At 41.9% G+C, this 17,825-nt stretch overlaps 1 protein-coding gene across 2 annotated transcripts; it reads right to left on the reverse strand.

Moving 5' to 3' along the window:
• Positions 1 to 837: 837 nt before the first annotated feature.
• MRPS33 (mitochondrial ribosomal protein S33) lies at positions 838 to 5,660 on the reverse strand. 2 transcript variants are annotated; one of them, XM_027680561.1, is made up of 3 exons: positions 5,489 to 5,660; positions 2,878 to 3,137; positions 838 to 1,193 (listed from the first exon to the last, which is right to left on the reverse strand). In XM_027680561.1, the coding sequence occupies exons 2-3, from the start codon at positions 3,090 to 3,092 to the stop codon at positions 1,088 to 1,090; spliced, it is 321 nt and encodes a 106-aa protein (XP_027536362.1). In that variant the 5' UTR covers positions 3,093 to 3,137; positions 5,489 to 5,660; the 3' UTR covers positions 838 to 1,087. The 2 variants fall into 2 exon arrangements, with proteins under 2 accessions (XP_027536362.1, XP_027536363.1); XM_027680562.1 differs by lacking the exon at positions 5,489 to 5,660 and adding an exon at positions 5,285 to 5,304.
• Positions 5,661 to 17,825: the final 12,165 nt, after the last annotated feature.

Below are 17,825 nucleotides of genomic sequence, written 5' to 3' on the forward strand. Positions count from 1 at the left end.
ATGTCAGTAGGTTTAGTACTGAGCCCTACTTCAGAATGCCTCTGTACACAAAACCAGGCATATCCCAAGCTAACTGTGCTCAAACTTTCTGCTTCAGTCACTCCACATCTTCCATAGCTCTCCTTTACTGCCTCTAGGATGTTCCTCTACACTTGTTGTCTGAAAAATTAAAAGATGCTCTTTCAGGGCACACACAGGCAAGATGCACACATGGCCAGGCAGAGCAGCACAGCTGCATTCTGTACTTTCTATTCCCTGACAGGGACTGACAGGTAAGAATCGTAGATGTATACAATCATTAATATTAGCAACACTGCAGAAGCCTAGTGATAAAACCCATAGTGAATGCTAATGAAAGCGTTCATCATCTTAGGTAGTATTTAATGCATGTCTTCCAGGCAATCAGAGTAAGTTTCCTGTAATAAAATTATTTTAAATTTCATTATTGCATGTAATAATTCCATTATTTATGGATTTAGTTATTTAATTATTAATTAATATTTCAGCCTCTTCTGTTGCAGTAGCTAATCATTCAGGAAACAATGTAAATGCTGTGGGCAGGCAACGGAGTGGGAAGTATTGCCCAGTGAAAAATGCAGAATAACAAACTCTAACAGCAACTTAAAAAAAAAAAATTAGCTAAAGCTACCTGAAGTGAAACTCATTAAAACAGGCAAGTTTGACAAGGAGCAGTAGAAGCAGGAATACTTATTTTTTTGCGGCCACAGTGTTGATACTAATACAAGAAAGTAAAACAGACAATGAGAAGCAAACAGATTTCCAGATCAAGAAAAACTGAAACAGCTACAGGTGGTGTCAAGAAAAACACTGAGCACGTTTTTTTTATTCCTGTTTTTATTACTTGGGTAAGAGAAGGCTCTGACAAAATAATGTGCTACAATATACACTGTATTTAAAGCACAGAAATTCAAACCAAATAAAACTTCAAAGACCCAACTGCATTTCCAGGGTGGAGTCCACTATTTCACAGTGTGTTTCTTGTGCCCCACACACAGCTCACATGCCAAACCCTCTCCAGCTGTTCTCCAGCATTGCCAGAGTAGTTAATGATACTGTTCAAATAGAACTATTTCTTCTTGAGAGCTCTCTTTCCTTCCCCCTTCTTTGGTTTTTCCTTCCCACGGAGCTTTTTCAATCGCCTCATCTCCTCCTTAAAGTCTTGATGCTCATCCCTAGATTAGGAGGAAAGTAAAAAAGTTTACTCTGTTTCTTGGAATACTGAGATGTGAAAGGTTCTTTGAAGTATGTGATAATGAAAAAAACCTTTTTTTTAACCATGAAGTCCATACTGAAACTCACTGCAATGTATTCCTTATTACTGCTACAGTATCACTGAATAATAACGAGAGATTTCCTCTGGTACTTTCAGAACTAACAAGGTTGCCCTTTTCAGCAAAAAATGGTCTGTGCATATTTGTATTATTTCAATTGCATTTATTGATCCACTGTGCTTAAATGAGCAGTAAAATGTAAAAATCAGCAAGAGACAAGAATGAGATTCCCCCCTTCTCATCTGGCCCAGCAGTCTAGCAATAGCACATTGTGTTCCTGTGCTAGATACTAAGTTCAGGTCATTAGCTTCTGAGGAAACAGGGGCATGCTTAGCAGTAATTACAGCCCATGACACTGCTCTCAGGAGACTTCAAGAATGAGTTATGAAGAAAGCATGAGTAGTGGTAGAATCTTAACAGGAGAATAAAACAGGAAGGAGGATGAAGGGGCTGGCAGAGATAATTAATCCTCAATAACGATCTAATAAATTTTATTAATCTCTGTCCCTCTATTTTTCGGTGCAAAGCAATTTTCAAAAGTCATAACTGCATCCTACGTGGCCTAAGGTTGCTGCACTGCTATTTTTCTACACAACTTCTCTAAATAGTACCAAAAAGCTTGTGATTTATTATCAGGCCCTGTTAGTCTGTGACTCTTCATTACATATTTCTGAGCTGCAAACCTGACCCTCCACAAACTCTCTGTATACAGAGCAGCTAGAGAAGGAACTTGAGATTAATAGGGGAAGAGTAAGGAACATGGACATGTCATTAGGGCTTTCTGTGTAAGGAAACATCTACTCTAGAAAATGTTTGCACACCCACCTAAACTAAGAGCATCCTGGACACAATCCTTGATGGCTAGTATTGTGATACTAATACTAGAAATTAATCTAGTTGGCAGCCTCCCTTTTTTAAAGGATTTCTTTAGTGCTACCTGATTGAAGTGAAAGAAATGCATTTGACTCCTGCTGATGTTCTTTAGTAGTGCAATTTTTTTCTGCTAGAGACTGTGGAAATTCATGTGGAAATTAGACAACTGGTTTGGATGAAGCTGGAATTAACAAGGCTATCTAAACGACATTTGAATTTAATTTAACCTCATTTATTTTAAAGGATGAAAAGGCCCTCTGGCCTAATATAGACTTTCCTTCTCTTCTACATTTCACTTATTAGCTGTTGAATGACTGAGGAATATATCATAAGACTGACTCAGGGCAATTTTGGTGTTAACATCACCTCTTTGTAGCACATTCAGAACTACAGCCCCATCTCCTGTCTATGAGAAAGCTCTCTTCCCTTCCCCACAAAGCCAAAGCAGGAACTGTTTCTTATGTAACTGCTTGCCCAAAACTATACCTAAAGTCTTTTTCACAAAAGGTTCCAATTATGGCAAAAGTTAAACAGCAGTCACTTATTTTATGCTCCTTGCCCTCAGTGCAACAATCAAGTGTGCATTTCCATATGCACCATATTCAGAACTAAAACTTTTTCTCTTTCCCTTCAGGAAAACGACTATAAGCGGACTGACACCCACTCCTTTCCCATCTCCAGTCCTGCTCCCAACCCTATACGCCCAGAGTACCTGTAAAGACCAAAGTAGCGGAGTTTCTTCATGAGGGCGTAGTAGGTGTTGTGAGGAGGGTACCAGCTGTGCACCTCCTTCCGCTTGGCCAAGGGCTGCTCACTGAACAACTTCACCACCTTCATAGATTTGGAGTCAGTCGGCCTGAAAACATCTCCGAATATCTGAGCACTCAGCCGGGCCATTCGGAGGGCGTAACTGGAAACATTGGACATGGCTCAAGGAAGAGTGGGCACACATAGACAGACAGATGGACTTTCCTGCAAGAGGAAACACAAGACAGCCACAACTCTAAGATGGTTGAGCATCACAGGCTATCCCAGAATTAAGGCAAATGAAACAAGGCATCGTACACTGATCACATGTTTGAAGTCTCACCTTCCTTGCATGAAATCAGTCTAATCCTTAGTACATGGTTTTGCACACACAGAACATCAACACCAATTCAGGTACAATTACCAGTCTAACTAGGACACTACACTATTGCTGTCTATAGAGACCAATACTGGCTTTAAAAGTACCTTCACTGAAGCACAATTTACCATGGCTAATTTATTAGCAGATGCCACTCGGCTTGCTCAAGACTACCTTTAAACTCCCATCACAGGAACAATTACAGTGTGAGCTCTGCCAAAAACAGCACCTGCTGCAACACTGCTGACTTCTACACAAGCACCAGGTAAGACATCATTTGAACATATTGAGGAAGCAACCTGGAAGTTTTGCTCATGAAAATTTCTCACCCAACTTAAAACACTGTTATAATCTGTCTAACAAGAATGGCTAACCAACTGTAAAAATAAATAAATAAATTATGTTTCTCTATATGAATCACACAGATCCTTCCCATCTCAATTCTCTTCCCTTAATCATCTGTCACCTTTTTCTTCATTTTCTTGTCAGTCTCTCACAATAGCCATTCTTTTGAGAGGAAAAAAACTTCCCTGTGCTCGATTCTTTTTTTCAAGAAAATCCATCAGCAGCTTCCCATTCTCTTTTAGCCATCTCCCACCTAAAGACCTCTGCAACAAAAATGCCTTGAAGACAAAACCATTGTTATCAGGCCACCAGAGACAACATCCATGCTCTTAAAGGAGCATGAAGAAGGGTTTTCTTTCAGCTTTTCTAATCCTCCCCACTTTTCCACTTCTTTACATCTTTACTCTTCCTTTGCAAAATGGGTTGTAACAGACAAGAATAGGAATCCCATAATTCTGTATTTTAAGCTGTATGTGGCCTGTACTGTGCCTTTTTGAATAAGTGATGACATAAGTCTCCAGACTCATAGAGTGAGGTTTAAGTGCACTACATTGAGGTTAAAGTTTGAAATTCTTGTTTTAAGTATTGCACAGCTGATTCCAGATGAGCATAAAAAATTAAAGAGCATGGATAAGAGTAATCAGGAGGACAGTGCTAAGTCCATTTCAGCATGATTACATGGAGCCTGTTGTTTAATAGTGCAAATTAGAAGTATTCATAACCTCACTTACACACATTTGCCCACTGCAGGACCTGATGTACAACTGTCTGCTTTGATTTACTCCTGTTAGTAGAGCTCTATAAAAGGAAGTAGGAATAAAATGAAGCATGTAATTACAAGTAATCTGAGTCTGAGAGAGAAATGGAAAAATTAACAAAAAGGAAGGCTAAGTATCAGAGACCTCAAGCCAAGGCAGCAGGCCTAGCGAGAGAAGGCAGAAGCTCTTCAGTGACTGCAGGGCAGCACCTCCACCTGAGCATCTATTACATGGGGCAATGATCACGAAGTCATGCTAAGCCATCCATTTCAGAACAGCCAGCCCTAATTCCTACATTCAGAGACAAAGCAACAAACTTACCCCCAAAATCTTCATCACATCACTCTGAAAGTATCACTAGACTCAAGTCAAACAACAAAGCATGCTTAATCTCTTTTTACTGCAGCTTTAAAATGAAAGCACCTTTAGCTCCTAAACGATGCAAACCTGTGGTCTGATGAACCTGATTTTCACTTTAGAATCGCTAAAGGAATCTAAACAGCCCAAGCCAACGCTAGAGACCTCCATTAATCCTCACCAAACTAAGAATGTTTGAGAGAGAAGAAAGGTAAAGACTACAAACTCCCAAGAGCCAGAGCCATCCAAAGCCTGGTTTAGGGCGATCTCTGATTCTGTGAGATGTGACAGAACAGTTTTGTTACTGCCACTTCCAGCGAGGACATTTTCAGGATCGCCCACTGGTAATTAACACACCTAAACCAAAACCAAAACCATAACCAGCCTCCAGCTCTGCCGCTCCACCTCCTCCCCGCTCCTTACTCCCACTCAAAGCAAGCTTTCCCGCCCTAAGCTGTTTGTTTTTATTTCCCAATCCACCAGCTTGTCTCACACAGCTTCCTTCTCACTCGGACTACAGGAGGAAAACTTTCCGTTTCCAGAGTGACTCCTGATTTTAACCACGAGCACACCGGGAAGAGAAGGCCGCCCCGGGGCACGGAGGTCACCGGAGGCAGGCGCGGCGCATCCTCCAGCCCGGGCCAGCCCCGCTTCCCTCCGGCAGGGCAGCTCCCGGGGACACAGCCCCGCACCACCCGGGGCCCGTTTCCCCCTTTCCCGGCCCCGGCCCCGCTCACCCGGCAGCGCCCGGGCGGACCCGCGGCCGGCGCGGAGCGATGATGCCGAGGGGCGGTCGGTGATGCCGAGGGGCGGTCGGTGGTGCCGAGGGGCGGTCGGTGATGCCGAGGGGGCGGTCGGTGATGCCGAGGGGCGGTCGGTGATGCCGAGGGGGCGGTCGGTGGTGCCGGATCGCGGCGCGGGCGGGTGACGAGCGGGGAGAGGCGGGATCGTCCCCGCCCCGGTCCCGCCTGCACGGGCGGACCCGCCTTCTCCTTCCCCGCAATGAGTGACGGCTTGTCAGGTGCCGAGCCCCGTCGTCATAGAATCATAGAATATCCTGAGTTGGAAGAGACCCACAAGGATCGTCGAGTCCAACTCCTGCCTCCGCACAGGACAACCCAAACTATCACCCCATAAGAGGGTTACGCCCTCCTGTGTTAACAGGCATCTGCAAATATCGTCAGGAACGTTTTCATTGTGCCTTCCTCTCCTTTTTCCTGTTTTAAGCACCTTTGCTTAAATCTAGTCGTGAAATTAGTAGATATTCTCATTAGACGCTGATGACAAATCTACATACAACCTTATTCTCTCCTTTTGCCACTACATACAATCTTATTCTTTCCTTTTGCCAGTGAAGGTTGGTGTGAGATGATGTCTACATGCTCTGTGAGAATGTCTGTCTGGGTTAATATAACAAAAACAAGTTGGTTTTACTCTTGGGAAAAGGTATGAGTTTACACAAAGAGCTGAAAGCCAGGTGTCTTCACTCACAGCCTTGACCAGGCTGTGAATTGGGACAACTATTGTCAAAATCTAGTTTTTCTGAAAGGTGATGAAAGGAAGAGTTTGGGAGCCACAAATGAAGGTGATGAAAGGAAGAGTTTGGGAGCCACAAATGTTTCCCTGTCATTCATTGTGTCTCCAATCCACATAGAGAAATTGCTTCTGTACTCCCAAGTTAGGGTGCCTGTCTCCTGTGCTCCTCGCCAGTCCTTAGCCTCATAACTTTTGCTTCCCCCTGCCTGCTTTTTTTCAAGGATGGATATTCAGCTGCTTATGTATATGTGCTTTGGCAAATCCACCTCCACGATCTCAGTCTTTCAGCACAAGTGTCATCTTGGTCTCTGGTCACTAACCCTCGTGCCCCCAAACCTGGAGTGGAGCAGGGTGTGTGCCCAGGAGAGCCCCTGAGAGGTGGGGCTGGGCACCTGACCCTGCTAACACTTCCTCCCACCACCCCTTTGGCCACTGCCAATCCTGCTTCACACGAGCTTTCCCAGTGCTCGATTTATGCTAATTTTTAATCAGTGCCAGGAAGTACTAAATCAGCCCCTGTGCAAACATCTGAGTAAATGACAATTATGTGATTGCATTTACACGCCAAACGTGTAATGCCATTGAAGGAGGAAATTGGGTTTGTCTGCCTGGGCCTGTTTTCTAGAAGAGCACATTCTGCTCAGCTTTGAAGACATTGTTATTCCATCGTCCTTCCTTGATTAATTTTCTGTCACCTTTTCCATGCTTGTCACGAGCAGAGCAGCCTCATGGCCTGGGCACCCTGGTCACCTTTCTTGTATTTTTTGCATATTGGCATGATCCTCTGCAATTTCCTTTATATTCCTGATCTAGTGGAAGGTGTCCCTGCCCATGGGAGAGAGGGGTTGGAACTAGGTGATCTTTAAGGTCCCTTCCAAACCAAGCCTTTCTATGATTATTAAGAATTAACATTTATGGAATTTCTTTAGCCAGTTATTCAAAGACTGTCATATAAAAGTTCTCTAGATATCCTAATTTTAAAATGTTAGCTCTAGTAGAAATTGCTTTCTATTTTCATTACTGACTAATGGACTGAAAAGTGCTTCTTTCCTTTTTTTTCTTACTAGATAAGAAAAGTGCCTCTTTTTAAGAAGGAAATATAAGGTTTTAACATTTCTGCCACTTTTATGCTGTTTTAGCATCTCTATTTAGACATACACCTTGGCACTGCTGCACTCCCCATTTTACTGTCTGTAATCACATTTCTGTAGTCTTCATTTTTTTGTATGAACAGAACATTTTTTCCCGATATTTTCGCCTTTCCATGTTGTTCTATACTATGTTTTTAGCTTCTGAGTGTTTCCTTCACCCTACTGCTGAGACAAAATTGTCCTTCAGCCAAATTTGGCCATTTTGTTAATTAAGCAATCATGACTTTATGGAGTAAGATCATATGTACTCTCATTTACATTTCTATCTCTATTTTTGAATCGTAATTTTCTCATCATTTCTCCCTTCATGATGGGGATAATCTTTCTGAAGCATCTCTGTGTGTGAGTCAGTCCCTGACTGGGACTGTCCTTTTTCCTTCTTATACCAACTGTCCTTGTTATAATCAAATTACGATAGCTGACTCCTAAGCAACCACCACTTTTTTGTTCCATGATTAAGTAGTTTAAACATTTTGAGTTCAAAAATACTTCTTCCATATAGACTGGAATAACTTCTGTCATGGAAAATAAGTTTTAGAAAATCTGATGAGACATGGCTGCTGGCTATTTGGGGCATTTTCCTCACACAGTTCCAAACACTTTTTGTACATTGGAGGGATAAGCAGCCTGATTCTCTGCAGCCATCCCTGCTCCATTCCACCCCTCCTCAATAGCATTAATTGGAACAAGTTACTGCCTGCATCTCTAAAACAGTGTACTGTTACCTTCTCAATCTTCAAATTTCTTTATTTGTTTAAAAGGATTGGGGCAAAATATTATAAGATTCCATTTTACCTTTTCCAGTAATTACATCAGTTTGATCTTGTTTCATCTCATCAATGAAAATATCCAGTTCATCTTGCATGTTACCCAAACTCTGAAAATTGGCATATAGACCACTGGAGAGCATCTTCTTCTTTCTTTCTAAGTGGGATTCTGGTTCCATTTCAGTTTTTTGGTGTTTGTTTTTTTGTTTGTTTGTTTGCTTTTTCAGCTTTATCACACTGGGGTCTGATTGCCTAAGTTACTCTGCTGAGTTTCAGGGCAGAGACATTTAGTGGATTAGGTTGGTGTGAGAATTACAGCTGTTCCTGATCAGGAGAGCAGGCAAACTGACTTTCTCCCTCATAGTTACACATCACAGGTCAGGATCAGTAGGAAGGAGTCACAGAATCACAGAATCATTTAGGTTGTAAAAGATCTTTAAGTCACAATACAAAGATTTTCTCTTCAGAGACCCAGTGTTGCTGCCTACACGTTCAGGCTCCAGCACGGCTCTTCTGGAGTGATGGAAGCACACATATGAACAGGTCTCCATTGGTTAACTTCTTCTGCCGTTTTTACTCTGAAATCAGTTGTTTCTGCTGTCAGACACTGCTATTATTAAATCAAAGTAAAAATGTGCACTCACAAGAGCCTATTTATGTTACTATATCACTGTTGTTGCTGTGGTTATGAGGAGAACTGCTTGCAGAGCACCCAGCCAGGGTTAGCGTGCCAGTAAGGCAGCGTACAGACACTCAGGATGGAATATCAAGGTCACAACAGTCAACAAAGTGACAACTCAACACACTGCAAATTTGCAGAGGCAGAGCATGGTCTCTTTTGCAATCCATGTAGCCAAAATGGTCTTTCTCACCTCATCTGGAACACTGTCTCCCTGTATTCTGCCAGGGGGTTCAAGCTCACGAGGTGATGTGGTTCACCATGGAAGACACTGCCCAAGTCACTCTCCCTGAGATGATGCTCATGGTGAGAACAGGTTAGACAGGCCAGTCTGGCTGCCTGGCAGTGCTGTCACATGCATCCCTGGGAGCAATTACCATCAGAGATGTGTATACTCATGGCCGCACTCCTGGTTTAGTTTGCTAGTGCTTAACATTCAGGTCAATGGCTGAACTGCTCTCTCTTCTTCTTCCAGGGAATGGAAGGAAGCAGCAGAAGCTGGCAACAGGAATGGGTTTGTGATGAGCTGAATTCTATGGATGTGTTGTTAGATCCTCCTGAGCTTTTTGCTGTAAACAGAGCAAAGTGTTTGGACTTTTTAGCAATTATTTAGAAGAAAATCAGTGACAGACTGGTGAGTGAAAAAGGTGAAACCCTAAAAAAGAAGTCAAAAGACAGTGAATTGACGTGATGCTAGAAGACAACATGGGCATTCTCTGCACAGGGACTGTTGTGAAGGAAAGACATGAGGGGAATGGAGAGACATTCATGAAGCACATGAATGCAAAGCAGCAAGAAAAAAGAGAAAGAGACCTCTTGATAAACTACAAGAAAGACCTTTTCAGAAATAGTTGGCAGATTTTTGGTCTGGAATTATTTTATTTGATCAATAATGACCTGGAATTAATTATCTGGTTAATTCCTCTTGTGTATGTATTTTAGTTTTAACTGAATATTAAATGGCTTTAAGGCAAAATTTTGACAAAATGCGACACTTGAGCCACTGTGAGTTTGTCCGGAGAAGGCAAAGGTATACCCAGAAATAAAGCAAGATCAGGGTGCCAGTTTGCTCATTGGTGCTTGTTTATTGACATTTACAAGGAAAAAAGAGTCTGAACTTGTATCAGTTGATCTTGGAAATGAGGCACTTGAGTAGTTCCTGTATGACACAGTGATCGACTTCACTCCTAAGTCTTATTCTCAGAACTATCAAGCTGTAAGATGATCTCTAACATTTTCTTGTTATAAATATTGACATGAGGGAATAAAATCATCTTCAACTGAGTGAAGTCAAAGGACCCTCTGAGCATTTGGTAAAATGGCATTGGCTACATATGTGTTTAGAAATCATTTGTTATTCATTCTTTATGTGATCACGATTAATTGGCAAACTTCAATTGTATTTTGTTGTGCAGCGATTCATGCTGAGCCACGGAGACAACTGCAGTGCAAAACCCTCTGGAGAGAATGTGTAGTATTAAGAGACTGACAGACTTTGGGTGGGCATTTGAAGGATATTTTGACTTTAAAATGACTCGTCAAACTAATGCCAGAGAGTGAAATATACAAAGATGTAGCTATTAAATACTGCCGCTCCAGCCATCTAACACTGGAAACGCTTGGGAGGGAGATGCAGCATTAAAGAAAAATAGAAATTATTTTTCAAAGCCAGTTGGCATCTTGAGCTTATTGCTTTCCCCAACAGCCAGGCTGTTGAGGCAGCCTTCCTGCCTCCTGGGGAAAGGGAGAAAATGCTATTCCTCTTTCACACAACGCTCTCAGACTGATGCCTGAAACAATATTGACAGTTCTCCATTTTTAATGGAAGATGAGCTGTTCAGCCTAGCAGGGAGTGCACGAAGCTGAACAGGCAAGTGGTGGAGGATGCTGCAGATCTCCACACATTTACATGTTTGTCATTGAGACTGACTAATTTGTAGTTCAACAATATGTCAGAATAAATGATCAGTGATAGATTTAAATGAAGTACTTAAGACTGAAGAGAAGGAATACTTCTTAGTGGTTAGGTCAAGGGACTGGGAATGAGAATTGTTGAATCTTGGGTTTTTTGCAGCTCCATTACTAACTCACTGGATGACCTTAAGCAAGTTAATTAACCTATCTGCCATTTCATCCCTCTGTAAACTGGGGATAATAATGTCTGCTTCAGAAATGCTTTGTGAAGAATAATTGATTCTTAGAAAATGCTTCAGCTTACCCTAGTGAAAAACATACTACAGAAGTCAAGTATTGTTGTTACTTTACCAGCAACATGCACATAAAACTTTTAAAGGCAACAGTAACAAAGACACATCTGTCTTGGCTGGAAAAAAGTATTGCCGGGGGATGAAGGGGGGAGGAAAAAAAGGAAAAATATTAAAATAACAGAATCAGTGAAAAGCGAAGAAATAATGGAGACATCTGTCTCACTGCTGATAAAGCTCCTGTAGTTTCTCTTCCATCATTCCCTGCAGAAATCATCCAAAAGGACATCCACCAAGGTTTTCAAATGGGGTCAAACCAGCTGTTTATCTCTAACTCTTATTTGGCCAGGTGTAAAAACGAAGTACAAATAAAAATGTTCCAGGAATAGACTTTTCAGAACAACATCAATCTCTTAAACAGAAAATCCAAGGAGATTCTACTTGCGTCTGTTTGAGTTCAAATTCCTGTTTCTTCCAACTCTTTTCAAGATGCTGTCTCGGATATAGACCTCTTGGGTTTGTGAGCTGTTGGCTTCCCTGAGTTTCAGCAGACTTTGATACTATATATCCCTGTTGATCTCTATGGTGCATTCCAATGGAGATTTCTCTCCATGTTTTCCTGGTTTAGGTCCCTCCTTGTCTTAGGGTATCTTAACCAATGCTGAGCACAGGATAAATCATCAGGTCTTTGGGAGCACTCTGGATAGCCACTCTGACCATGTCGATTTGTAAGTCAGCAGATTTTCCGAGATCTGGCTGGACTCCCAGGTTCCCAGTCATTTCAGCAGTGCTCTTTGTAGAACTAAACATCACTGATCAACCTTTCCCCCTCATACAGTCTTTTGAAGGCAGAGTCGTAGAAACAGATAATTTTTTGGTTTTGGTTTGGAGTTCTTCAGTCCTGGTGGGTGACATGAAGCTGCTGTTAATTATGACAACACCTCCTCCCAGTTTTGTATCATCTGCAAACTTGCTCAGTATCCCTTCCAGTGTTGACAAAAGAAGAACAGTCCTTAAAGCAGCTGCTCCCTTCTCTTACAAAATGAGCACCGGTAGCATGAAATGTATATATTTTTTATTCCTTCTCTTTGTTTCACTCTTGGTTAAGACTAACAAACCAGTGGCAATTGCATGGAAACCACGTCTTCTTGCTTAGGCATTCAGTTCTTCCTGCTGTGTGTGTCCCATCTGGAGTTCTAATCCTCTTTTTGTGATCTAATCAAATCCTCAACTACCAGTTGTGATTTCACAGTGATAAAACTTGAGGTGGGGAAATGAACTGCACAAATGGATGAATTCTGAAGAACCAACTACTTTATTTGGATGCAAATATACTTGGTGATAATAAATGAAGAGAAGTAAATGCAAAACTGTTTAGGATAGAAGCATACTTGTGTCTAAATAGAGAGTTTATCATCCTAGATGTCAGCTGCTATTACAGAGGCACACAATATATATGTATACAATTTTTTTTTTTTTAAATTTAAATGAATTTACTCTGCTGGGACTTCACAGCCAAATGAAATAGATGAAGACTGAGGTCTTCTGAGTCATGTTCCAAAATGAAGCAGTGTTTTTAGAGAATACAGTTTTTCTAAGCAGGTGCTATTTTTGATTTTGCTTATTGGTTTTCTTTCCAGTTCCTTACATCATGATTTCTTATCATCTATGAATTCTGATTTTTAACTAATCCTTGTTCTTCTTTTGTGACTAAAAGAAGCAACCAACTGAACTGGCAGCTGAGATCCAGTCATGGATGTCATACACTCACTACAAAACACCATGTTATCGGTCTACAGAGACTGTGGCTCTGTCTTTCAGTGGATTAGTTCACAAAACACTGCTGATAGAAACCACGTCCAAACGTCTTTCAGGGAATGAACAACATGTTCTGGAATCTGTCAGAAGTTTAGGTAAGGTTGTACAGTGTGACTTGCCATGTCAAGCAAAGTAACAGTGCTGCAGATATTAGGCTGCCTATATGAACTACAAATTGATGCAGTACAGCAAAATCAGAATTATTCAGGCTTTAATATATTGAAGATCAATGTGTTAGATGTAGCTTTTAGAATAAAAGTCACTTCTTACCAAATATGTTTATTATTGGCAGCCAGAAGTCTGAGTTTTTGCTCTCAGTCATTACTCTTTGGCCCTAATATCTCATCTCTGCCATCCTGGATTCTACTTGCTATTTCTATAAAAGTCACAAGATCTATGAATTTTAATGAAGTAATATCTCCTGTTTTCAGCTGAGCCCAATGACGGTGATGTTGGAGAGCCATCTTCCTTTTGTAGCTGGCTTTAGGCAGCAAGTAACCTTGCTATACAACTCCTGCATTCAGAGCAATGTCACCTTCATCACTGCAGCAGGCAACGGGTTTTTCCTGCAGCAGGATTTAGGGTAGGAGGCTGGGCTTGATGCATCCATAAGGTAAACTGGAGGAAGCATAGAGGAGCTTGTATGAAATAGCAGTCCTCTTAGCAAGGCTTTTGGGAAAACAGGTCTGTTCCTGTGAAACCTAGTCCAGCTCAGAGGAGAAGAAGCTGTAGCATATGAAGATGTTGACTACCAAGCTGGCAAGACAATAAGCAGGACACAACAGAGTGGCTGCTGTGATCACAAGAGTGCATCACATTGGAGCTGAATCTCTGCTTGTGAGAGCCAGGGCTAAGATGTGTTTTCTCTTGTAGGGAGATGAATTTGAAAGAGCCCTGAGGGCTAAATATTGCCCTTGTGCTTTGGCTAAGTTGCCTCCATGCAAAACTTTCTCTCAGTAGAGGCTTACACATGCACAGCTTAGGCCTTTTCTTTTTCTTAAAACTCTTCTTGTTGCTCCTCTGGCATCGGAAGCATTTGAGTGTTTAGTCAGAACTCAAGAGACAGGGACAGGGCTGGCTCTCCGGAGTTTTTCGTTTTAGTACTCAACATGTTAAATGTAGCCTGATCTACATTCTACCAACCGGTTGAAAAACCTAAAACTGGTGGCAACACCTTTAAAGGTGGAGCAATAGCTCCCAGGTCACTCTGCAGATTACGACAGTGCCCAAGAACACTCGGTCTGGGGGGGGGCAGTGCAGCGATGCAAGGATAATGCCTTCACCAGACTAAGTTTGCCTAACAGGCCTTGTTTTCAGTAGCTTGTAGCTCTGCTAAACTTTAACTGCTTGGGCCGATGTTTTCCAGCCATGATGTCCATGTTGTGCAATTCGGGGGAAGGTTTAGTTTAAAGTAGTTCATCCTCGTTTTGCCTGAGCTTGGAAATATTCTCGGAGGTGTTCTCATGACAAGCAGTGGTTATCATACCACTGTGTGCACAGTGTAGCCTTAAGTTGTTAACAATGATGCAGTTTTGACAGTTGACAGCTAAATAATAGAGTAAGGGGGAAGCAATTTTAGTGGAAAGCCACCAGTCTTTTGCTTCATTTTGTCTTTGGAAAAACAACATTATACTGTGGTTCTTTTTAGCTGGTTACTCTTTTACCTGTCTCTGTGTGAGGCCATTTAGTGTTGGCCATTCCCTCAGCTTTATTGAAAAAGATGATATAGGACTGCTCACCTTCCTGTCTTCCTGCTTTCTGCCCAGCAATTCGTTTCGCTTCCTCCCAGAATAAATCTGTTCTTTTGATGCTACACTCCATTCAGCTCCTGACCCTCTGATCAATTCTGTCTCACCTCGTGTGTGCTTCCCCTGTTCATCACAACTTCAGGTCAGTAAATCAAGACTCTTAGAAAACACCAGAATAAAGATTGCCCATGGGCTGCCATTCACTTGTGTCTTGTGGTCATGAAGTAAGATACATGATCAGATCCTACTTTCTGCCCAGATTCTGTTTCCATTCATGGTAGATGACAGATGAACCAGGACTTTGTAGTCCTGACATGGTGGCTGTTTGGTGGAGAGTTTGGAGGCTGTGTAGTGAGCCTAGCAGGTAGGAAAAATCATGGTCACATGGTGAAGGCATTTGAATTGAAATTGAAAATTGGATTTCATTTCACCCTTTGTAAGAGTTGCTGTTATAAAGCTAGGTGACTCAAAAAATTACATTCTTCCCAACTTCTGTCCAGGTGGTCCCCATTTTCTGTGTATCCAGTTTCAGTCACCCATGCACTAATCTGTGAGAATACTGCCCACTGTGTCTAGAGCCAAGGTGACTGGAAGCTGTTCTCTGAGGAAAGAAGGTGCAAAGTACTCTAGAAGTTTGGTTCTAAGCTCCTTTAATGGAACACCCAAAATACACTGACATGTTTGAAAATATTGGCTTTTATCTCTGTTCCTCAGCAGAGAGCTGTGAAGATAAACGCATTGATGATTGTAAAAAAAAACCCCAACTCTCCAACACTACAATTAGAGCACCACTGTAGAAAAGCCCATGAGGAAATTAATCATTCTGTATGCAAAGCAAGATCTGGATGCTCTGCAGTAAACAGTACATGCACCAGACATTGGATGATAAGGATATGAGAAAATTTGAATAGTGTTCATTAAGTGAGCAGCATCCATCCTTTGCACTGTAAAAAGCAGGAGACCTGTGGAAGCAAAAATCATGTTATTAAAGATTGTATCATAATGTGTTTGCATGCGGGGCGAATTAATGTTGCATGGGTGATCTTAAATCTGATATTCACTAACTTGGTTAACTTTGAAATCCAAATTTTTTTTTTAGAGAGAGCAAAACAAATCTCTTTGGGGAGTTGCCAGTAGGGAGAGCAGAAGATGTCCAGCTAGGTGCTGGTGTGGGCAGCTAGATACCAGTGTGTGCACAGATAAACACGAGTGTGTAGACAGCTGTCTGCCTAATCTATGTGTGTGCATGTGTGTGTGTGTGTGTGTATGGCTAGCCAGTGTTTATGCAGCTGGCTGATATTTACCTCTGAAAATGTCTTTTTCTATTAAAAAAAAAAATAGAAGGGACATTAACAAGTGGTTAACTTCTGGGGTTTAGATGGCAAAGTTTTTATACAGTGCTTTTTGGTTCAGATCTTCCTTTATAGAGCCTCTGCTTGGTTCTGAGTCACCTGAACACCCAAAGTCTGCTTGACTGATGGGTCAAGTGTTTGTGGGAGTTATCATAAGACGCTTCTATGGCAGCATCTTTTATGTCTGTGTTAATAGAAGGGCTGGCATGCTGAGAATTCACGTACACCAGTACCCAAGGTGCATTGGAATGATAAAAAATATTAGCAGATATAATTTGTTATATCTGTGTTTGGTTTGATTACTGTCTTGTATTTGAAATCCTGTAATTAGAGCAGCAAACTGCCTCCAGAGCCAGTGCTGCCCCAGGTAATACAACACTAGCACGAGTTCCTATGTCTTCAGTAGGTGGTTCATTACAAAAATGAAGGCTGGAGCCCATGTAAATTAAACGTCACCTCTCAAGAGGTGGAGATCACAGGCAGAGCAGGGAAATACTGAAGATTCTCTCTCCCTGTTGAATAACTGAATTAGCAGCACAGATCCTGTGGAATGGGCAGCTCAATCCCCTCCCCCACTAGATGGCACTGAATTCTTTTTCTTTAAAAGAAAAAAAAAAGGAGGAAGAAGAAGAATATGGTGGAGGTCATTTTGATGTTAAAAAAAAACCACAAACCACCAACAAAAAAACCACCAACAGAAAAAAAAAAACATGAAAAAGAGCAAATTGCAATTGGTTGTCCATTAACTTTGTCCTTCCCCCCCTTCTAGCCCAAGACCCCACCGCTGTGTACCTTGGTACAGGCGCTCGCTTTGCTTTGTGTCTGGAGCTTTCCTGAGAGGCGGTGGGCGCTGGTCGCTGGAGGATGCTAAGGAGAGCGGAAACAATCCCGGGAGGGGATGGAGAGGAGACTGGCCCTATCTGTAAGATAACATCCGTAGTTAAGGTGTAGCGGGCAGCGCACGGCTCGTCGCATGGAATTGGCTCTGAACAGACTCACTGGGAGCCGGTTCTCTGTCCCACGCCTTCAGACATTTTTCTGTGCACCCATGAGCTTTAGCTTTCCCTCTGGATCACTGAAATCGTAACCTGCAGAAAAGAAAGCCTCAGCTTTTACCAAAACTGTCTTTTCACTCCCTGATTGATTTAAGACCCATGAATTAGCTGCCTTTGCTGCCCTTAATTCACTGTCGGGAGCGGTTTCCGTGTAACCCAAGTGTGCATGCAGGGGTTTTTTTTAATGTCTTTCTTTCATCTGAAGATTGACAAGGATTGTTTTTTCCCCCTTCCTGTGGAGAGGAGGGGGTGGGGTGGGAGGAAGAGAATTTAATAATGATCTGTTTGTGCTGAGAAGGGGCTGTCTGTAATAATCCTGGGAAGAGACAGAGGAAAGGTTCCCAATGCCTATGGCAAGAAATATTCTGCCCCTCCTGAAAAGAAAGGAATAATGATGATATGGGAGAAAAATTTTTAATTCTTAAAGTGGAGTTCATCTGAAATCCAACAATTTCTCCTACAGTTATATATTTAAGGTGACTTGCAGGAGGATGTAGATTGCCATCTGATAAAGCTACAAATGCAAGCAAAAAAAAAAAAAGGCATAGAAGCTGCCATTGAAATTCCTTTTCAGAGAAAAAGATAAAACCTGGAACTACATGCCAATTTTTGGCTTTCAAATCCCTGTTAAAGAATGAGAAAAGGGAACAAGTTTGGCTTCTCCAGGTACAAAGTCCCCCTGCCTCAAACTATCTTACTGCCTTGGAGTGTGATGGGAAAACCTGGCACCTGGACCTCTCTGGGTCCAACCAAATCTTGATTCT

Source organism: Neopelma chrysocephalum, unplaced genomic scaffold (genome assembly GCF_003984885.1).
Source record: "Neopelma chrysocephalum unplaced genomic scaffold, ASM398488v2 Primary Assembly neopelma1_59, whole genome shotgun sequence".
In the NCBI taxonomy this organism is placed as follows: Eukaryota; Metazoa; Chordata; class Aves; order Passeriformes; family Pipridae; genus Neopelma; species Neopelma chrysocephalum.

Coding starts and splice junctions, on each gene's coding strand:
- MRPS33 (XM_027680561.1), bottom strand. CDS start 3,092: ATGTCCAATGTTTCCAGTTACGCCCTCCGAATGGCCCGGCTGAGTGCT. Junction 1,194..2,877: donor CGCTACTTTGGTCTTTACAG/GTACTCTGGGCG, acceptor CTCCTAATCTAG/GGATGAGCATCAAGACTTTA.